This window comes from Miscanthus floridulus, chromosome 5 (assembly GCF_019320115.1).
Source record: "Miscanthus floridulus cultivar M001 chromosome 5, ASM1932011v1, whole genome shotgun sequence".
Classification (NCBI taxonomy): Eukaryota; Viridiplantae; Streptophyta; class Magnoliopsida; order Poales; family Poaceae; genus Miscanthus; species Miscanthus floridulus.
In genome coordinates this window covers 125326278-125348773 of record NC_089584.1, presented here as the reverse complement: position 1 = coordinate 125348773, position 22496 = coordinate 125326278, and the positions used below count along the sequence as shown (strand labels likewise).

At 56.5% G+C, this 22496-nt stretch overlaps 2 protein-coding genes and 1 pseudogene across 2 annotated transcripts; 1 reads left to right on the top strand and 2 right to left on the bottom strand.

The window, feature by feature from the left end:
• Window positions 1-12079: 12079 nt before the first annotated feature.
• Window positions 12080-14528, bottom strand: LOC136453453 (exocyst complex component EXO70B1-like). Its single transcript, XM_066454022.1, is given in 2 exon segments — window positions 12080-13691; window positions 13693-14528. Coding segments are annotated over 2 exon segments (1944 nt in total). The 5' UTR covers window positions 14247-14528; the 3' UTR covers window positions 12080-12301.
• Window positions 14529-15134: 606 nt separating this feature from the next.
• LOC136450669 (PRA1 family protein B2-like) lies at window positions 15135-16280 on the top strand. Its single transcript, XM_066451226.1, has one exon. It carries the CDS (start codon window positions 15202-15204, stop codon window positions 15862-15864), a length of 663 nt encoding a protein of 220 aa, XP_066307323.1. The 5' UTR covers window positions 15135-15201; the 3' UTR covers window positions 15865-16280.
• A 1574-nt stretch (window positions 16281-17854) lies between these two features.
• LOC136450668 (laccase-3-like) lies at window positions 17855-20343 on the bottom strand (annotated as a pseudogene).
• Between the last annotated feature and the right edge of the window lie 2153 nt (window positions 20344-22496).

Genomic DNA, 22496 nt, shown 5'->3' with positions numbered 1-22496 from the left:
CTCGGCGGACATGGATCCTCAGGCTGCCGAGCCCCTGAAGCAAACTGCCGAGGCCTTGGAGGGAATTATTGATCCTGGGTACTGATTCCGAGGCCACAGTATCCCAGACGTGGCTCCCCACGCTGTGTTGTTCTCGGAGCAGGAGTTGGCAGCACAGTGAGGCATGGGCGTCAACCATGTGCATAGTGGTTAGCACAGTGGCGGGTAACCCCTGCCCAGTCCTGCCTCCTGTCCCGTCGGCCATTCCGCTATACTGTGCCGAGCATGCGGCCGATGTCAGGGGCAGCAGTTGGCTGAGTTAATGCGACATGACGTTTTGTCAGAGGGACGGGTGAAGGAAGAGGCAGCGGAGTGCTGCCGAGCCCGCCTCGCGCGAGACGGAGGGTCGGCGGCCCGGCCGAGGCCTGCGACGAGAGGGGGTCGGCCGAGGCCATTGGTGGGGGATCGCCCGAGGTCAGCGGTGAGGGGGCCTCGGGCGAGTCGGAGAATCGGCCGAGGCCAGCGGTGTTTAGCTGGTTTCGACTTTTACGAAGTCTAAGCAGTCGTTTTTTGGTTCTTGCTTAGGGTACCCCTTCTCACTGTATCCGACAGTAGCCCCCGAGCCTTGGGGGGAGTGGAGGCACTCCCCCTGAAGGTTCTGACGAGAATTGGCTCTTGATAGTTCCTGTTGGGATGGTGTTTTGTACTTGAGGTTTCGGTGGGTGCGCGCGAGCGCACCCGCCGGGTGTAGCCCCCGAGGCCCTGGAGGAGTGATTTCACTTCTTCAGGGGCTTTTTTTCTCTTTCGAGTGAGGGGTTTTCATTGTGTTTGCCGGGCCCGTGGGTGCGAGTTCGGATCGCAGGGCCTCGACGATGCTGCGGAAAGAGCCCCTTAGCCTCCGCCTAGAGCGAGAGGGCCGTCAGGGGTTCCCCCGGCTTTTTGTACGACCCTCGTGCTTCCTTTTCGCTCGGAAGGAGGGGTGGAAGATGCCATGCTACCCTCGGTGGGCGCGAGCGACTGGCATTTCCGGTGAGCTGTTATCGGGTAAGTCCGAGTGGAGGCCCGTACCCCGTTCGCTGGGGGTCGGCTAGCGGTCCGGAGACGCGCTCCAAGAGTACCGGCGGGTTTCTCTAGTGGGTGCCGAGGCCGTTCGCTGGGCCTCGGTGGCTCGGTGCCTCCCTACGGTGGGATCCCATTCAGAGACCTCCCTGCCGGTCTCGGACACGACACAGGGCGCGCTCGTACAGGCTCGCCCGTAGTCGTCCCTGACTCTTTTGCCCTGGGGCAGCTGTCGAAACCCCTGGGGGCCCAGCCTTCGAACCCCTGGACCGTAACGGGCTCGGGTCGCTTGTCTTTATCTTGGGTGCAGGAAGAGCCCCCGAGCCTCCGCACGGAGCGAGAGGGTGGTCAGGGGTCCTCCCGACTTTTTTGTCCAGTCCCCCGCACGTCCTTTTCGCTCGGACGGGGGGCTGTTTGCCGAGCCCACTCGTGTGCGAGCCTGAGCCGCTGGGTCTCGGCAAAGTTGCAGGAGGAGCCCCCGAGTCTCTCGCACGGAGCGAGAGAGCGGTCAGAGGTCCCCCTGGCTTTTGGTTCGCCCCTCGCGCGTGAGGGTCTAGTCTGCCGAGCCCCCCTCGGGTGCGAGCCTAGGTCGCGGGGTCTCGGCGTCTTTTGCAGAAGGAGCTCCCTAGCCTCTGCACGGAGCAAGAGGGCCGTCAGGAGATCTTCTGGCTTTTTGAACGACCCTCGCGCTTCCTTTTCGCTCGGAAGGAGGGTTTGTTTTGCCGAGCCCCCTCGTGTGCGAGCCCAAGTCGCTGGGCCTCGGCAATGGTTTGCAGGAAGAGTCCCTTAGCCTCTGCGTGGAGCAAGAGGGCCGTCAGGGATTCTCCTGACTTTTTATTCGACCCTCGCGCTTCCTTTTCGCTCGGAAGGAGGGGTGGAATGTGCCGCGCTACCCTCGGTGGGCGCGAGCGATGGCACTTCCGGTGAGCTGTTATCGGGTAAGTCCGAGTGGAGGCCCGTACCCCGTTCGCTGGGGGTCGGCTAGCGGTCCGGAGACGCGCTCCAAGAGTACCGGAGGGTTTCTCTAGTGGGTGCCGAGGCCGTTCGCTGGGCCTCGGTGGCTCGGTGCCTCCCTACGGTGGGATCCCATTCGGAGACCTCCCTACCGGTCTCGGACACGACACAGGGCGTCCCAAGCGTTTCGCTTGCTTGGGCCTCGGCCTCGTATAGGCTCGCCCGTAGTCGCCCCTGACTCTGTTGCCCTGGGGCGGCTGTCGAAACCCCTAAGGGCCCAGCCTTCGAACCCCTGGACCGTAGCGGGCTCGGTGCCCAGTTCCTTTGCCTGAAAGGAATCAGGGGGGGGGGGTTATTTCTCTCCCTACGGCTAATAACGGCAGGCGCGTCTTTTGAGGCGGCTTTTTCGGGGAGGCGAAACGGCGCCTGCTGCTGCTGTGGTTGGACGCGACGTGGCGTCAGCCGACGGGACGTATCTGCACGCGCGATTAATGAGGAGGGAGTGGGCGCGTGGGCGGTAAGACCGGATCTGGATAACCGCGCCGGATTTTTTGGGGGAAACTTCCCCGATTTCGTCGCCCGGTGGTTTCGTCTCGTCCCTGCATAAATACGCAAAGAGCCTCGCCCTCCCCCTTCTTACCTTTTCCGCATTCGCTTTCGCTGCCTCTGTGCCGTTGCTGAGAGCATAGAGCGCCGGGGAGGAGAAGGGCGAGAGCGAGAGACTGAAAGAAAGAGAGAGAGAGAGATTACCGCCGTAGCAGCGACCTCCACCGCGCAATGGCTGGTGGTCCCATCATCCTCCCGGTGGATCCCTAGGAGCGGTCTGACGTCACCGAGGAGAAGCTGCAGTCGCTCGTGGAGGCCGGTCTTCTTCGCCCGATCACCGACCCTGACGAGCCGGAGTGGATTGCTCCGGGGAACGAGTCGGAGCCGAGGCCGCGCGACGGCTACGTGGTGAGCTTCGTCGTCTTCCACGAGCGAGGCCTCGGGTCGCCGGTGGATAAGTTCATGCGGGCGCTCCCGCACTACTATGGCGTGGAGCTTCACAATTTCAGCCCCAACTCCATCGCGCAGGCGGCCATCTTCGTCGCCGTCTGTGAGGGGTACTTGGGGATCGCTCCCCACTAGGGAGTTGTGGCTCCACTTGTTCCGAGCGACGTTCACCACCAAGCCGGGGGGAACGAGGGGGGCTCGGAAGGTGCAGAGGGCCGGCGGCTGCACCCTTCACGTGCGCCAAGACCGGCAGTCCCTCTACATCCCGGCCCAGCTGTCATCGTCCAACCGTCGTTGGTACGACGGCTGGTTCTACCTCCGCAATGACGACGGAGGACTTCCTCCTTATACCGGGCGGGTTGTAGAGAGTCAACCAGAGAAATGGGGATACGGCGTTATCAAGGTTGATCAGCCTAGGCTGGAGCCGCTCTTGCGGGCCTTGGGGAAGCTGCGTGACCGCGGCCTTTCGGCGGCCGTGGTCGTGGCGGCCTTTCACCGCTGGAGGGTGTTGCCGCTGATGGCCCGGCGGCGGCGGCTGTTCGAGATGACCCCGAGCGACCCGATTGCCGGTATCAAGATGTCCGCCTTCGCCCTTACCGACGACGAGACCCTGCGTCGGGTGAGAGAGGCGGTAGACGGGAAGCCGAAGATCGACGATTTGATGCCGTTCCCGATGCGCCCGTCGCGGGGGTACATTTCACTGGTGAGTTGGATGTTGCCGACGCTTTCACGGCCTTCTTGTTTTCTGCCTTTTTTGTCTGTTGTCTTACTTCGTCGTTCCCGCAGGGGATAAGAGACAGTGCGAGACTCCCCGCCGCCCGTTCCCGAGGACGCCCGGCGGCGAGCCGTGAACAGGGCGCGCGCCGAGGAGGAGGAGAAGAAGAAAGATGCCAAGGAGGCGAAGCGCACGAAGAAGCTCCTCGCGCGCGAAAAGCTGGACGCCCATCGCCGGCGTCAGAAGCTCGACGGTCTCCCGTTGGAGCCGTCTCCCTCGTCGTCGGTGTCGGATTCTTCGGGCGACGGCGGCGGGCGCGAGGTGGGGACGGCCTGCCTGGAACACCTCCCCGACATTAGGGAGATGGTGCCCGGGGCGCCGGCAAGGAGCCTGACGCTCCTAGGAGGAGGAGGTGTCCCGGGGCCGGTGGCGGCCCGTCCCGGGGCTGAGGCCGACACGCCCGAGGCGCGGGTGTCGGAGGAGCGTGCCGTCAGCCCGATGGGTTCGACGGTGGAGGTGGAGCGAGCGACGGTGGGGGCGACCCCATTGTCTCCGCGAAGGGTCGAGGAGGTGCCGGGGTCCGGCGGAGGCCAGCTGGCACCGGTGGACACCGAGGCCGCGCTGCTGCCACCACCGCCGCCGTTGCAGAGGAGGCTGGCGGTGTCGAAGCGGCTGCATCCCCGTTCGCGGTAAGCGTCTTTTCTGGTGGAGTCCGTAGTACTTCTTGTTTGCCCCTTGGTCGCATGCTGACCTTGGGAGTGTCTTTGCTTCCAGCCAGAAGCATCTGGTGGAAGATCCTGCCTTGGCGCCCCGTAAGGCGCTCAAGGTGAACGTTAGCTCCTCCGCCCATCAGGCAGCGGAGGCGCAGGCTGGCGTGCAGCGTGGCAGCGGCGTCGGGCGGGGCCATTTCGGAGGAGGCGGCTGCCCAGGAAAAGGGTGCCGAGGCGGCCGCGGAGCGAGTGGAGGAGGAGGAGGAGCCCACGCCTCGCGATGTCGTGAGTCTTGGGGCGAAGGAGGCTGGGGCGTCCACCATTGCCGAGGCCATTGAGGGTGAGGCCGGAGCCCCCAAGACCTCCGAAGTCAGGGCGGTGGACGCCGGGGCCACCGAGGTAGAGATGGCGGAGGCCAGAGCCCCTGGATCCGTCGAGGCCGAGGCGATGGAGGTGGAGACGGAGCAAGTTTTGGCGCCGCCCCTGGTTCAGACAATCTCGTCTGATGATTCCTCCCAAGGGAAGGAGGCGGCGGACATCGAGGCGGCCAGTACCGCGGAGCAGCCAGTCCCAGATCCCGCCGAGGGGAGTTCGGCCCTTGCCCGGCTACGGCCCGAGCCCCGTGGGTGGAACTTCCCGCGTGTTTTCTGGCGGAACCGGGCTGATCCCGAGGGGGAGCCTGTGTTCGCCCTTGAAGATATCGCAGAGGGGGGGCGGTGGGATACCCTCGAGCAGTACCGCCAACTGGCAGTGCGGTCGCTGCAGACAGCGATGACTATTATGGGAGGGGACTTGCCCGGTGTCACCCAGGTAAGTACTTTCCTCTCTCGTGCCGCGTTGTTTTCTCTCCGAGCCCCCTCGCAATGTTTGACGTGCGTTTTTTGTTTTGCCTCTTTAGGAGCTCGAGACCCGATCCCTTGGGAAATCGGTATTCCTACGAAGGGAGAGGGATATCTGGGACCAGCTCCGGCGGCAGAAGGGCCTGCTCGCCGATGCTCAGGGGCTTTTGTCGGCGTGGAGTGCGGAAGTGGAGGACCTCCGCCTTCGTTGTGCTGACATTCAGGCCGAGTTGGCCACGGCTAAAGAGCAGTCTGCCCCTCTGGTAGCGAAGATCAAGGAACTGGAGGAGGAGCGAGACGCCTCCAGGTCTCGGGCCCAAGAAGCGACGGCCTCTGCCAAGGCCATAGCCGGGCAGCTGGGTGCGGAGCAGAGCGAGCATCAGCTGACGAAAGTCGCCTTGGCCGAGGCTACCAAGGCGGCCGAGGCCTCTCGGGTCAAGGCCTTAGACTAGAAGAGCAAGGCCGAGGGTAAGTTCCGCCGAACCGTGCTCCTTGTTCTTTTTGTTCTGGTTCGCGTTTGACTCCTGACCCCTCGTTGCGACGTAGATCTGGAGAAAGAGGCCTCCCAGGCGGCTGAGGCCTCCGTCGCAGCGCAAGCGGCGCTGGATGTTGAGGTCCGGGAGCACGAGGCGCTACGCAGCGCAGTCCGTACCGCCTGCGAGGCCCTGGACGTCGAGGGAGTCCAATCGGCCAGCTCCCTTGGGAGCCGCCTGATTGCGTTGAGCGGCCGCGTCCACGAGAGGCTCCGGGGGGCGTTGCACACGGGCGTCAAGCGCGCCCTGGCCGTCGTCTCCTCGCACTACGCTATCAACCTCGAGGCTGTCAGCGACTGGCTACGTGTTGCCAGAAGATGACGAGGAAGCTGATGCAGAGGTCGTGAAGCTGTTGGAGGCGGCCGAGGCACCTGGCACAGCGCTGGCTGGTCTATTTGAAGAAGAGGTGGTCCCTCCCGCGCCGGCCGCCGATCCTTGAGCTTTGACCTGGGCCAAAAGGGGCCATGTAACCGATTGAGTTAGTTGCCGTATCGTGACTGTTTTTGTGGCCGTCGAGGCCTTTAAAGTATTTGCGTACGTGGGTCTTTTAACCGTTTTCTGTTCTACTTCCGAGCCTGTGCCCTCTGTCTCGATCTTGGGAACCCGCAAAGAAATCCCTCGAAACCTAAGCCGTCCTTCGGCGAAGGGTGGTGAGGGAGCTACCGTAGCCCAGAGGCGTAGGCCGTTCTCACGACTCGACCGGCCCTTTGGCCTCGAGACAAGCTTTTGGTCTTTGGGTTTCTTGTGAAGGTCCTGTCGGAGCGCGAGAGAGTTTGGCGTAGAAATTTTTTGAAAGACCATTAACAAACGGTGTTCAGGACTTAGGGGGTTCCCCCTTTTTAGCCCCTGAGGGAGGCTCGGCTTTGCAGAGGCAGAGCCGAGTCTCCCTTATAGCGCTATTGTGACGTCGAGCCCCTATTGATAGACAAGCTCTCTGTACAGAACTTCCTCGGAGCCTACGTTGTCCTTTGGGTGAAAAGGTGGTGAGGGAGCTGCCGTAGCCCGGAGGCGTAGGCCGTTCTCACGGCTCGGCCGCCTTTTCGCCTTTGAGACGATCGTACTGTCCTTAGGTTCTATACAATCGACTTGTCTATAAGGGGGTTCCTCGAAAGATTATAACAACTAAGAACGCTTCTTTATTGTATTTCGAGAAACAATGTAAACGACGTTTGGAAATTTAAGGGTAGAAACGACGTAGCTGTTCTATGTTCCAAGCGTTGGTGAAGATTTCGCCCTTCTCGTTGGCTAACTTGTAGGTCCCGGGCTTCAGCACTTGAGCGACGATGTACGGCCCTTCCCAGGGTGGGGTCAGCTTGTGGCGGCCCTTGTTGCTCTGCCTCAGTCTCAGCACCAGGTCGCCCACCTTCAGGTCTCGGCTTTGGACGCGCCGGGCTTGGTAGCGTCAGTAGGGCTTGCTGGTACCTGGCTGAGTGTAGCAGCGCGACGTCTCGGGCTTCCTCCAGTTGGTCGAGGGCGTCTTCGCGGGCGGTGCGGTTGCTTTGCTCGTTGTACGCCTGTAGCCTCGGGGAACCGTATTCTAAGTCAGTGGGGAGGATGGCCTTGGCTCCATAGATCAGGAAGAACGGTGTGAATCCCGTGGCTCGGCTCGGGGTGTTTCGTAGGCTCCAGATGACTGACGGGAGTTCGTCAAGCCATTTCTTGCCAAACTTCTTCAACCGGTTGAATATTCTTGGCTTAAGGCCTTGTAGGATCATGCCGTTGGCACGCTCTACTTGGCCGTTCGTCCTTGGGTGTCCTACGGCCGACCAGGCCACCCGGATGTGGTGGTCGTCGCAGAACGTTAGGAACTTGCGACCGGTGAATTGTGTCCCATTGTCAGTGATGATGGTGTTAGGAACCCCTAAACCTGTGGATGATGTCCGTAAAGAACAGCACCGCTTGCTCGGATTTGATCTGAGTGATCGGACGAGCCTCGATCCATTTGGAGAATTTGTCGATGGCTACCAGCAGATGGGTATAGCCCCCGGGTGCCTTCTGCAGAGGCCCAACCATGTCCAGCCCCCACACAGCGAATGGCCATGTGATGGGGATGGTTTGGAGGGCTTGGGCCGGGAGGTGCGTCTGTCGAGCGTAGTACTGGCATCCCTCGCAGGAGCGTACTAGCTTCGTGGCGTCGGCCACCGCCATTGGCCAATAGAAACCTTGGCGGAAGGCGTTACTCACGAGCGCCCGAGGCGCCGCGTGGTACCCGCAGACTCCCGCGTGCAAGTCCCAAAGTAGGGAGTGGCCAGCCTCGGTGGTGATGCATCTTTGGAGAATACCCGATGGGCTACGCCTATACAACTCGCCGTTGCAGAGGACGTAAGTCTTGGCTCATCGCGCAAGCCGCCGGGCCTCGGTTCTATCCACAGGAAGCTCTCCTCGAACGAGGCGATCAAGGAAAGGGACTCACTAGTCCGTTCCTTGGTCGGCCTTGGGAGGCTCTGCGTCAATCGCCATGGCCTCGGGCTCGGCTGGCGGGGTCTCGGTGGTAGAGGGGGCCTCGGGCCCTGCGTTGGGCTCGGCCGATATGCCCTCTTCCGTCGCCGAGGCGTAGTCGACGGATGGCTTGTGGAGGTCTCTGGCGAAGACGTTCGGGGGGACCAGGGCCCGTGCCGACGCCATCTTTGCCAGTTCATCCACGGCCTCGTTGAACTTTCGCGCAACGTGGTTGAGTTCGAGACCGTCGAACTTGTTCTCCAGGCGACGTACTATCGCGCAGTACGCCTTCATTTTGGGGTCATGGCAGCTTGACTCTTTCATCACCTGATCGACGACGAGCTGGGAATCACCTCGTACGTCGAGACGTCGTACTCCAAGTTCGATGGCGATTTGCAGGCCATTGACGAGGGCCTCGTATTCGGCGACATTGTTGGAGGCGGCGAAGTGAAGCCGGATCATGTAGCGCATGTGTACTCCGAGGGGCGAGACCAGGAGCAGGCCCGCGCCAGCCCCAGTCTTCATCAGAGACCCGTCGAAGTACATGGTCCAGCATTCTGATTGGATCTGAACGGGTGGTAGTTGTGTGTCGGTCCATTCGGCTACAAAGTCGGACAGGACCTGTGATTTGATCGCTTTCCGAGGCGCGAAAGACAAGGTTTCCCCCATGAGTTCGACAGCCCACTTGGCTATTCTACCCGAGGCCTCTCGGTTTTGGATTATCTCTCCCAGAGGAAAAAACGACACCACAGTCACTGGGTGGGACTCGAAGTAGTGACGCAGCTTGCGTCGAACCAAGACTACGGTGTAAACTAGCTTCTGGATCTGGGGGTAACGCGTCTTAGTCTCGGAGAGCACTTTGTTGATGAAGTAAACAGGTCGTTGGACGGGTAGAGCATGTCCCTTCTCCTGCCTCTGTCGGTTAGCCGAGGCAGTAGTTGCTTGCGGCCAAGAATTGGCGCAAAGCCCCAGGGTTGTGGAGTTCGGAGAAATCCACCCCGGGCCATGCCTCGTCCTCGTTCGAGGAGTCGGAGTGGGTGCTCAGGTCGAGAGCGAAGCGCTGGCGGCGTTCCGAGGGGTGCTCGTGAGTGGCAGTGTAGGCGTAGGCATAAGAGGCGGCGGCATTCCTCAACCCAAAGGGGTATGGGGACGGTGCCATCTCCATATTCTGCCCCGCCGGGGTCGACTCTTCAGGGAGTGGTGGAGTGGAGCTAGACGGCTGGGCATCGCCGCGAGCCACCGGTGATTTTCCTTTGTCCATGCTCAGGCCAGACAGGTCCCCAGCCAGGGACCCCGTACCAACAGCTGGTCGTAGGATATCGGTGGGGAGTGGCGTGCCGCCCCGGGTTCGCGTAGCGTTGGGGTGGCCTTCCTCGCGTCGTGCCTGGCGAGCGCGGCGAGAGCGACCGCCCAGGCGCCGCCTACGCCTGGGCTGCCGAGGCGTGACTTCATCGTCGGACGGTGGGGCTCGAGGGGTGAGGAGCACCATGTCATACTCATGCCCTAGAGACATGAACTCTAGGCTCCTGAACCAAACTACGGTGCCGAGACGCAATGGTCGTATGGGGTCTGCCATCCGGGTCCTGCTGGGACGATGAAGCTAACACGCAGCGACCCCTACCTAGCGCGCCAACTGTCGGTGTTTTGGAACCGGGGGTCCCTCAACCAACGAGTGAATTTGTGCTGCGTGCCTCTAATCCCGGATGGTGATGCAAAGAGACACAAGGTTTATACTGGTTTAGGCAATCGAGGCCCTACGTCCAGTCTGAGAGATTGATCTTCTGTTCCTTGCACCGGAGTGCTCGTAGTAGGGGTTACAAGCTAGGTGAGAGAGGGGGCTAGCCCCAGGTCTCGGCGAGGGTGGTGCGGGCTGCTTGAGGCGTTGTTCTCAAGCAGCGTAGAAGTGTGTAGTTCTATCGGTGTGTTCGTCTTTTCTCTCCTCTCCCTTAGAAATGGCCCCGGTCCCTCCCTTTTATACTTTAAGGGAGAACCAGGGACGTCCATACATAGCGCTCTATAAATGGGGGTGGCGTGTCCGAGCCCTGTAGCCGGCCACTGTTGTGGTATGGTCGATGGAGTGGCCCCGTCCTTGTCGTGTAGAAGTGACGCGCCGGTCATACTTGATCTTGTGCGTCGTGGGGCTCCAGTACGGCTTGATGCAGGACATGGCGGGCGACGTGCTGGTCATCGTGCGATGACGTCGTAGGGAGCGGTGGCTCTGCAGATGCCGAGGCCGAGTCATCGCGGGGGGCTCGGCGGACATGGATCCTCAGGCTGCCGAGCCCCTAAAGCAAACTGCCGAGGCCTTGGAGGGAATTATTGGTCCTAGGTACTGATTTCGAGGCCACAGTATCCCAGACGTGGCTCCCCACGCTGCGTTGTTCTCGGAGCAGGAGTTGACAGCACAGTGAGGCATGGGCGTCAACCATGTGCATAGTGGTTAGCACAGTGGCGGGTAACCCCTGCCCAGTCCGGGCGACGTGCTGGTCATCGTGCGATGACGTCGTAGAGAGCTGTGGCTCTGCAGATGCCGAGGCCGAGCCATCACGGGGGGCTCGGCGGACATAGATCCTCAGGCTGCCGAGCCCCTGAAGCAAACTGCCGAGGCCTTGGAGGGAATTATTGGTCCTGGGTACTGATTCCGAGGCCACAGTATCCCAGACGTGGCTCCCCACGCTGCGTTGTTCTCGGAGCAGGAGTTGGCAGCACAGTGAGGCATGGGCGTCAACCATGTGCATAGTGGTTAGCACAGTGGCGGGTAACCCCTGCCCAGTCCTGTCTCCTGTCCCGTTGGCCATTCCGCTGTACTGTGCCGAGCATGCGGCCGATGTCAGGGGCAGCAGTTGGCTGAGTTAACGCGACACGACGTTTTGTCAGAGGGACGGGTGAAGGAAGAGGCAGCGGAGTGCTGCCGAGCCCGCCTCGCGCGAGACGGAGGGTCGGTGGCCCGGCCAAGGCCTGCGACGAGAGGGGGTCGGCCGAGGCCATTGGTGGGGGATCGCCCGAGGTCAGCGGTGAGGGGGCCTCGGGCGAGTCGGAGAATCGGCCGAGGCCAGCGGTGTTTAGCTGGTTTCGACTTTTACGAAGTCTAAGCAGTCGTTTTTTGGTTCTTGCTTAGGGTACCCTTTCTCACTGTATCCGACACTACCGCTTGCACCAGGCCCGCCCTTCACAGTTAGAAACTTAGAATAACCAAATAAAATAGTGCACAACACAAATATATTCAGAAATAGTGTGCATTCTACTTGTCTTTCAGTTATGTCAACTGTCAACTATCCTTGAACTCTTGGATTTTCCAGGTATGTACTTGCATACATGTAAGAGATCTCTACATGTAATTCTATATAATGCTTGATGTATTCAAGTAACCTTTCTTAATCTTCTTCCATATTCATTCTCAAAAGTGAATTTTAATAGTTTACCTAATGGAATCCCTTATTGTGGTTCAATCAACACATAACAACTTTCTCTTACAACCTTATGATGCTAATCCATTCACAAATGGTAAATGAAATTGAAGATTTAAGAATCATGATGGATCAGTTGGGGCAAAAAGGAGGAGAGAATAGATTAGATTAACTAGTAATTGTTCCTAGAATAGGGCCTATCACTGATACCACTAAAGGGCAGACCCAGTGCCGGAGGCTCCCACATGAGTGGGGTCTGGGGAAGGGAAAAACCCCACTGATACCACTGGCCATTGTAAAAGCTGTGGAAGTGGTATTGAAACAGTGTTCTGCTTTATAATTTGTTCACATAAGTCAAGTTACTAAATATGAAATACTAAGATAACTAATTAAGTAAAAAGTACACACAGCACACCTAATTATTACTCATAGCTAAAGGAGAAATCAAGCCAATAATAATAAACAAACAATACGACACATTAAGTTAAAATTACCAGTTGATACTTGATACAGAAACACCTACAAATTTACATAGCTGGATCCGATAGCATTTCCTCATCTAAGACGAAGTCCAGCCTTTTTGCAACACATCATTGAGCCCAGAATGTCACCATAACTAAGGTTGTGATATCCGCTAAAATAGCTATAGCAATAAAATCACATAACTAACTAATCACTTGGCCACTCCTTCAAATAGATGTTGGATGCGTGCCTGAACATCCTCTGGGGTGTATTTGATGAACAAGTCTCGGGCAGCTTCAGGAGATGATCTCAATCTCCCAATTAAGCCTCTATATGCAGGCATAACAGAATCCACTATCGCTGACTTAACATCTGCTCGTAACTGCTCATCTGCAATCACCCAATCGGACTGGACCGTGCAAATCTCCTCCATGTAGCTGTTAAACATCTGCATTTTCTGAAGCATGGACTTTGCAGTGATACTGCCAACGCCAGGACCTCCAGTCTGCAGCACTGATATGACCTTTGCCCAGGCCCCACGCTGATACTCCATACTCCACCTGCGCACCCTGCTCATCATCTGTTTCATCCATTCATCACCAAGCAAAACCCCAAGCTCACTGTCATTCACCTTGTGAATAATGTATTTCCCGTTATTCATCAAGAATATGGAAGCAAGTGGTGGATCCCTGTATATCTTCGATTTGGTCTCCAAATTCTTGTGAAGCACATCCATGATCCAAGCTATGTGCACAGCTAGCGACGAAGTAGGGCGATCAGGGTCGACAGCAATAGCCGCTGTGCCAACAGCACCCAAGTCACCTTCCATCACCTCTTCCAGTGTTTGCCGCGAACCACATGCGGCACGGAGATAGTTCATGACATACCGAGTGATTGGATGTATGCCACCACCAGGCACAGCAACACGGGCTGGATCACGGCGGATGAGATTTTCCAGCTCCATGAATATACCTTTGATTGAGGAGCCAAGAGTGTTGCACACAGCTGATACCTCAGCACGAAGAGCTGCAGAGTAGGGATCAGAGAAGACAGGATCGAGGTCAGGAAGGAGGTCTCGGACTGCTTCATACATGTCAATAACACGGAAGAGCCGTTCTGGCGCGCGGCTGGCAGCAGCAACTGCATCTCCGAATGAAATAAGCTGAAGCGCCTGGGTGCGCACGGCGGCAACAAAGGCAAGGTCGCCGTACGGAGCGAGGCCTTCGAAGACACGATCACAGAGGCGGCGCTCGCTAGGGATTAGGATCCGAAACACCATCTTGAATGCTGGGATCCAACGAGCAATGTCGAACTCGAGCTCCTCCCATGGTAAGGAGTGGACCTCGTCGGCTGTACGGGAACGGATGCCGAGGCGAGCGACGCTCTCGTCGATGAAACCGCGGCGTGCGGCCGCGTATGCCTCGGCGCACTCGCGGCCAAAGCCAGCGTCCACCATCCGCCGGGCAATCTGGTGAACATCAGAGACCGAGCCCGGCGGGAGAGCATCGATTACGATGTCGAAGTCCGAGACGGGCCTCGCGATTGGGATTGGCTCGTCGCCAAAGCCGTCATCCGCGTCGTAGTCCTCCTCGCTGTCATCAGGACCCGAACCCACCGGGCACCTGAGGCGCCGCGTCGTCGGGGCGCTCGATGAGCGCCCGGAACTCGTCCTCCAGCCGGGCCATGCACCGGCTCAGCAGCTCGTCGGCGCGGTCGAGCAGCCCGCGGTTGGTCCCGGCGGCGTCCAGCTCCTGCACGGTGCCGACGAGGTCGTCCACCGCCTCCAGGAACGCGTCCGCGTCCGCTGAGTCCGCCCATATGAGCCTATCCATGGTGACGAACTGCGAGATCTGCCGGTCCAGCGTGCGCACGGTCCGCTCCAGCGACGTCACCGGGGGCATGGCCGCGGCGGCCGACGGCGCCACTGGAGGCGGCGGCATGGGCGGCGAGGCCGGCACGGAGCGCTCCCCAGTAGCCCCTCCGACTGCGGCCGCCGCCGCAGCGGCGCGCGTGGCGTAGAGCTTGTCGAGCGAGAGGCGGCCGTCGTAGTTGGAGAAGACCTTGAGTATATCCTCCGTCATGGTGTCGGTGCGGCCAAGGGTCTGAACGATGTGCTGCACCGTGGCGAGCAGCTTCTCCTCGCCGTCCTCCGCCATCAGCCGCCGAGCGAGGTCGCCGGACGCCTCTCCCCTCCCGTCGATCAGCTGCGACGGTTCCGGCTAGGGTTTGAATCTGCGGCGGAGAGGGCCGGGGGGCGATGGTGGTGCCGTGGTGGTTTATCGGGGCAGTGACAAGGATGGCCGCTCAGTGCTCGGACAGGAGTGGAGGCGCCGTTGGAGTAGTATTGTGACGCCGGTTATAGAATTTACCGTACCCCATGCTCGAGGGCTGGGCGGTGACTCGCGGCGTGCGGTGGATGCGAGGCTGGACTTATCGCTTGGACGGTCGGATGAAGTCGGTGACGGAAGTACAAACGGGAACGGACAGTAAAACTGCGGTGACCTCGGGAGAGGAGAAAGGCGGGACCGGCGGCGGCGGATCGGTGGGTGGGGAAAGCATAAATGCAAGCACAAGCGCAACGGCGCTCTCGAAGCGGAGAGATTTAAATGTTCGCTGACAGGTAGGGTTACAGCATGGGGTTTATGGTTTTGGCGTCACGTTGGTGGCAAAAGATGGAGGACAGGACGAGGATGCCCGTGATTGACGCGAAAGCAAGATGCGGACCACACCAGGCTCGGCATCTTTGGGCCGGTTGCTAGTTTGTTTTGTTACCAGGCCGAGGGTTGTACCTCCCAGCTCAATGGCAACACGGGCTACCAATTAAGGCCTGCAGCCCAATATGGCCCAGTGCAAAGTTAGGTCTATGCCCACGGATTATTTCTGCAGATCTGAACGCACCCCGGAGGAGTTGTCGTGCGTTCGTGGGAAAGCCATGTTCTAAGCACGAGACATATGGGCCCCGTGTTAGGCGCGTAATAACCACTGTATAGTGGCGACGGGCATAGAAGCACCAATCTGCTGAAGCATAAAACGAAGGAAACCGCCGCTCGTAGTCGTAGTAGAGGTCGGGCGGGCCAATCCCCCAGCTCAGATTCCGCAAAACAGGGCACCATGGCTTCCGCTGCGACGCCTGCGCCTTTGCTCCCCGTGACCAGCACGGCTGCCGGCGGCGGCTCCGCGCCGTCCTCCGCCACAGGCCTCTCCGACGCGGCGCTCGCCACGCCGGCCTTCCGCCTCTTCGTGAGCCGGCTGGCCGAGACGGCGCGGCGCTCGCTCGCGGACCGTAGGCCGTGGACGGAGCTGCTGGACCGGTCGGCCTTCTCCCGCCCGGACTCCCTCTCCGAGGCCACCTCGCGGCTGCGCCGCAACCTCGGCTACTTCCGCGTCAACTACGCCGCCGCCGTCGCCTTCTCCCTCGCGGCCTCGCTCCTGGCGCACCCCTTCTCCCTCCTCGTCCTCCTCGGCATCCTCGGCGCCTGGTGCTTCCTCTACGTCTTCCGCGCCCCCGACCAGCCCGTCGTGCTCTTCGGCCGCACCTTCACCGACCGCGAGACGCTGCTCGGCCTTGTCGTCGCGTCTGTGCTCGCCTTCCTCCTCACCTCCGTGGCTTCGCTCATCATCTCCGGGCTGCTTGTCGGGGGCGCCATCGTTGCCGCGCACGGCGCCTGCCGCGTTCCAGAGGACCTCTTCCTTGATGATCCGAGCGCTGCGTCCAATGGAAACACCACCAGCAGGCTCATCTCCTTCCTCGCGTCGCCCGGATCTGGGGTTTGATGTGTCCAGGACCGGTGGGATTCTTGTGCTCGGGGAATTCAGTTAGAGTCAAAATCGAGAGGGATCTGATCCAGAAGTTGTAGAAACTAGCTCCTTGCTCATGTGTTACTTCACTGCGAGTAACTATGGATGTGGATCCGATTTTTCTGTTGTACTTTTTGTGGAATTATGCAAAGATCTGCAAGAGCTGTACTTCTCTTGCACTTCACCAAATCTGGTGACAATGAGCATTAAGCATTGTCAAATTGCTAACAATGTATTGGTGTGCTCTTACATTCATGTGTACATCATGACAAATTTTATGGATCTCTGGTTATTTCTGCCTCATTAGAAATTTGATCCTTGTGTACAAAATTCATTGTCAATTCTGAATGCTTAGGGGCTGTGATCAGTATTTCATGTTGTCTGCAATATTTGTCGTTTTGATGTTCTGAGCAATATTGTACTGTGTTGAATCATATTACAATGCTAGGTTTATAACATAAGTTTTGGAGAAAACATAACTAGTAGAGTACACTCTAAAATGGTAAAGCTGTACATTAGTTAAGATTTCAGATAGATTGCATCCTATTATTAGCTTTTTCACTCACTACAACTGTGCTGGAGTTTACAGAAATTACAGGACATGAAGGTGCCTATAGGGCCAAAAAAAATGGGTGAACCAAAATTGTGGCAAAGGTAGTCATCCAGCTAAAACTTAAGTTTGCATAAAGCATTGAGTGAGATGTGTATCTGTAATCCTAAAGCTATTGAGCTAGTGCCCTAAGCTTAGAGAGTGCTACTTGTGTTTTACTATGGAAAAAAAATTGCAAAAGTTTGCTTAGCTGCAGTTATTCATCATAGTAAAATTGTTTCAATCTCCCAACAACACATTTAGCGTTAATTTTTTTTGCTGAAATTCTTGCTTGCAGTTAAAAGTAGGGGTCTGTTCAAAAATTTTCTGTCATATGATGCTGAAATTGTTTTGAAGTATCGTTCAGGCTAATAATACCGTTCTTGTTGAGTGCCGATTCCTGAATAAATATACTGTATTTGTGTTACATCAGTACAGGCAGCAATCATCAGTTCATCATGAGTCAATCTGTGAAGGTGGTTTCATTAATAAAAAAAAAGAGGGACCAACCTAGCAGGAAGGTAAGTTTCATGGTCTTGTCTGTTTGAATGACCCATGACTGTAACTCATGATAAGCTGACAGATATTGTACTCTCTGGATGTTGTTTAAGATTGCTTATATTAGATGCCAAATCAACGTAGTAGGATACTTGGATCCCAGCGTGGTAGTTGACCTAGCTATAATAGAAGATATCAAATGAGAATTGAGATTAGTTTTCACACGGCATTGCTTATGTAAGTATTGATCATGGATGAGTATACTAATTCCTAGCCTATGTATAGTGTGGCTCATCCTTTCTAAATCAGCCATTATTCTGTCTTGTTTAGGAGGTAGCATTTACCAACCATTGGAGTATTTGGTCTTGTTTCTTGCATTTTCAAGGAATATGTGGTTTGGAAGTAATCATCTGATATGGACTGTCATGATCTGATTGTATCAGGGGTGATGTCTAATTCATAGGTAAAGAAATTTGGTGGTTGGGCGGCGTGATTCTGAAGTCTGAAGCTCGCTTTCAGGTTGGGGATCAGTTTGGTCTCAGTTTTTAAATTGTTTTTAACTGAATAGGTTTTTTAATTGTTAGTACAATTAGTATGTTTCTATTTGATCTGAGTTGGAGGCGTCAGCTCCACTTTTTGCTAACAATGGGTTATATTAGTTGCAATCCCTCCATCTTAAATTGTCCTTCATAGGTATTGAATAATGGTTCTGAATTTTCTTATACCTCATGCTTGCAGTCATCGATCTTGAATTTTTCTTAAAGAACAGTGTTTAATTTTGCTGTTGCACATCTCAGATTGGTTCTTTCGGTAGACAATCATACAAAGAAATAATTTATTCTCAAATAATATGCTGAATGTCATACATAGATTTACAGTGGAGAACTTCAAAACAAGCTGGAAAATCAAGTCCCCTAGAATTTAAGATCACGAATAATCGCCCAAAAAAGTCACAATTAACATTCAACGTGAACAGACTTCCAATTCCTCAACACAGTATCTTCTGCTGATCATTAGCACATGGGAAGATCAACTGGGGGCGGCTCGAGTGACTGCAGTTCGCCGTACCCGTCCTCCACTAGGAAAGCCATTGCCAGGCCCCAGGTGATGTGCACGTCCAGATGGCAATGCATGATCCACACACCTGGGTTAGTCGGCGACGAACTGGATGACTGCCCAGCCGTTGACAGGCACCGCCACGGTGTTCCGCTGCGGCGGGTCGACGTAGTTGAACTTCTCGACGTCCTTCTTGGGGTCGAAGTTGCCGAAACCCTCGGCGAGGAATGAAGAAATCGTAGCCATGGATGTGGATGGGGTGGTTCTCCGGCGTGACGATGCTGGTGTCCTGCAGGACGACTTGCACCACGGAACCGAACCTGAGCGGGTACAGCTTGGTCCCGGGGACCGGCTGCCACAGTGCCTGGCTGACGTTCTGCGCCGTGTAGTCGAACTGCACCGGCGGGTACGCCGGGAAGTCGGTGGTGAAGACGCCGGGGGTCTTGTAGTAGTGCGCGTGGAGGAGGGAGTCGGTCTTGGGGAAGACGAAGGAGACGTTGTTCATGCTGGCCGTGAAGCGGGTGTTATTGTTGGGCCCCTTGCAGAGCTGGCCCGGCTTGCAGTTGAACAGGCCGAGGCCGACGGTGAAGAAGAGGTACTCGTCGACGTTCTCGTGGATCTTGACCCTGTTGGGACTCTTGATCCCCGCGGCGAAGGCGGTGGCGGTGCTGGTGTCGTTGAAGTCCGGGAGCGCCGGGAACGCCGGCTGTATCTTGGGGCCGAAGTCGGCGGCGCAACCGCAGTCGTACTCGATGACTGGCCGTGGTGGTGGTGTTGTCGAAGGCCACGTTCTGGCTGGAGACGTAGGCGCGCGCGGCGATGTAGTACCGGGTGGGCGCCTGGTCCATGGTGACGAGGACGTCGGTGGTCTGGCCCGGCGCGATCATGAGCACCGAGGTGGTGAAGGGTTTTGTGTAGGACGCGTCGGTGGCGACCACCGTCATCTTGTGCTGCGCGATGGTGACGAACAGCTCGTGGTTGAGCGCGGCGTTGATGAACCGCAGCAGCGCCGTCTCGCCGGCCTTCACCGGAATGGCCGTCGTCTCTGCATACCGATTGCCGAGCAAAGTAAAGACGCATTAATGCCAAAGGAGTTGAGCATGGATGATATGCTGTTTCGTGCAGGGTTTGTGCGTGTCCGTGACTTCGTGTAACATGCACGAACCCAAACATGCATGGGCATGCGAGATGAGGCTACGTACCTTTCTGGGAGCATTTGAACAGGTCGCCGGGCTGGCCGTTGATGGTGAACGCGTCGGAGACGTTTGGACCGCCGCCCGTCTTCTGCGCCTCCCGGATGACGTCGATCGGGTTCGCATCCCACCACTCGCCTGCCCATCGATCCAACACCGTCAAGAGTTTCAGTAACTAGTAGTACTCCGTTACGTTGTCATTGGTTGGTCAGATTAGACGTGAATGAAACAGAAACAACAAACGAGTAGAGGAGATGCAAAAGCAAGTAGAAGAAGAAGAAGAGGCCGGGTGCAGACCGAGGATGACGGGGACTTCGCGCGAGGGCTTGGCGAAGGGGTAGGTCTTGTTCTCCCTGGGGCGGATGATGAGCGCGCCGTAGACGGTGGCCCTGAGCCAGGAGCTGTGCGCGTGCCACCACAGCGTGCCCTCCTGCCCCTCGATGGTGAACCGGTACTTGTAGCTGCCGCCGGGCTTGATGGGGCACTGCGTCACGAACTCCGGCCCGTCCGCCCATCCAGTCCTCATCTGCCGAATGCCGTGCCTGCGCACACCATGACACCATGCAGTAAGAACAGAAGCACGCGCATTGATCGACCGGACCACATGATCGAGACAGCCCGGAGGATGGTTGAGAAAGTGAGAACGAACAGCGAAGGGTGTATTCCGTACCAGTGGATGGTGACGTTGTACTGCGCCCGGTTGACGACGTTGATCACGAGCGTGTCGCCCTCCCTGACCTCCAGCGTCGGCCCCGGGTACTGCCCGTTCACCGTGATGATGTTGTGCGTCTTGCACAGCCTCTTCACTGGCGTCTCTTGGACCTTGATGATGAGCACAAGCACAACCACATCGATCAGGCAAAAAAATGTTTCACCTGCGCACTGAAAACACAGGTCTACCATGCATGCATGTATTCACGCCGTGCCACGTACAACGAACTCATGGTGGTGCACTTCGGCGTCCGCCGCGAGCTAGCGCAACCGCGAGGCACGAGAGGAGAAGGAGCAGCCGGGACGACGACGGCGACGCCATGGCGAGAGCGAAATGTTGCCGCGTCGGCGTTCGCTCGATGGATGGAACCGCGGGTGGCTTTGCTAGTGGTGGCTTTCCTCTGAAGGTTTCCGAGTTGGACGATGAGAGGCTTTGCCACCGAGCACGCACGGGATATATAGCGTTCGAGGCGACGCGCCGGCTCTCCATGCGTGTTCGCCTCGTCCCTTTCCCGCTGCGGGTGATGGTTGGTCGATTAGGTTTCGAACTTTTGAATTCGAGCATGGGGGAAATGTTACCAGCAGCTGGCTGCAGCGGCCATATCCCAGTGCAAGTGACTGTTCGTGCAGCTCCAAGCTGATCATGTCATCTTGGGATCATTCAAACTGTGCAGATGGTTTGGTGCACCCACTGGCCTGCCCCCCTTTGGCGCCGCGATTTCACAGAACAAGGCAGTTCCTCTCCCACACGCTTCTGCAAACTAGCCTACACCTGGGTTTACACTGTGTTTACGTTGTCATGTCTTTCAGTTATTTCATTTGCGTCGACTTTTCAGAGTTCTTTCTGGTGACCCAAGGCCCAAGCATTCAGCATTTCGCCGATCAGCATTTGCGTTGAATCCACGGAACAGTAGATGCAGGGAAAAAGGCCCTAGAAGTAAACCATTTCATGCAGATCAGGAACATCAGTTTAATTTCCAGCTGTCACCGATCAACTGTGTTCCAATTGTGATAGGATTTGCACTTGTGCATCATGTTACGCATCTTGGCTTTGAAACCGTGGTGAGGTCACGAGGAGTGTTTGTTTGTTTGACCATCTCCTTCGTGGTCGATTAGTTATTCTGCCGCTATCATATATGCTGCTTACGGCGAAAAGCATGGCCATTTCCGTATCATAGTTTGCTGAAACTTGTGGGCAAAGGAACTTGGCTTCGAAACACAACACAATGATTACGAGTCAATCCATGAAGTTTAGACGTACTGAGTGTCCTTTTTCTGCCTATGAATTGTTGGCCAGCATAAATCTAATGCGTTGAGCTTTGACGGTATACGTTTCTGCGTCGGCAATAGAAACTGGTCGAAGTCATTTTGTACTGACTTTTTGATGCGAGGAGGTGGATTTGGTAGCCAATATTGCAGCGAGTGTCAATATTTGTTCCAACAAATCTTCGGAAACAATCTTTTGACAGAAACGATGGCACCAAATCCGATTGCTCAGTGCAATATATTCCTAGATGCCACGTTTCTGGCTTTCATTTTCCTTTTTCTTTTAGAAAACAGCGAAACTTTTTTTTTGGACAACTATGAAATGGTGAACTTGGAAGCTAAGGTTATGCTTGCAACAGATCGATCAGTACTCATGAAACGAACCGTTCATCCATAAACAAATCAGGAAAGCAGTTTCTTTCTTCTTCCTGCCCCCTTTTTTTTCTGCATTCTGACCATTGCTGAAAATGGGATGCGTCCTGCTGTCATTTGAAAGTTGAGACTCTGAAATGCACTGGTACTGAATTTGCAAGAAGATCAAATAGAAGAGATAACGCTAGCTTTTGCCTCAGCAGTTGACATTTGGATGCGAACACTGAACTCTGAATAACATAAGAAAAGCAGAGTGTTCTTCGGACCCCAGCTGTGCAGCATTTCGCCGTCCTTGACCGCCCAACCATGCATGAGGTAGGCTGGCAACCTGGCGAATCCGGGCCTTTCCGGCGGCCACGGCCCCCAGCGATGCGTCACCAGACATGTCCAGTGAGCCGGTAGGAATGGCAGGTGGGAACAACAAATTGTCATGAACCAACCACCACGATCCCTTTGCAAAGTTCCTATCGCTCTGATCAGAATTTGCATTCAGGTGGTTGGGCATCCATCCATTCAATCATTTTCATTCCTGGAATTGCCATTTGGTGATTGCTGTCAGCTCTACGACCCATGCTCCATGTGTTTCAATTTTCTTTTCTACGGCAGAGCTGCTTTGGAGGTTGGAGTGGACTGACCATGTCCAGAATATGCATTGGACATTTTTTTTGGTCAAGGTTGGATACGCTCATGCTTTCGTTTTCTGCAAATACAAATGCACTTTAGGATACCTACTGTGGACTTTGGACGCAGATGACCCTTCTGCTTAAAGCATGTTGCAGGCCTGCAAGTAGGGTAACTGTTGTGTTGATTTATTTGTGAAGTACGCTCAAGCCTGCATTAGGGTAACTGTTATGCAGATTTATTTGTGAGTAAAAGTCACGAGCTGTCTTTGGACTTGGACGGCGGTGTTATCTAAGTCCTAA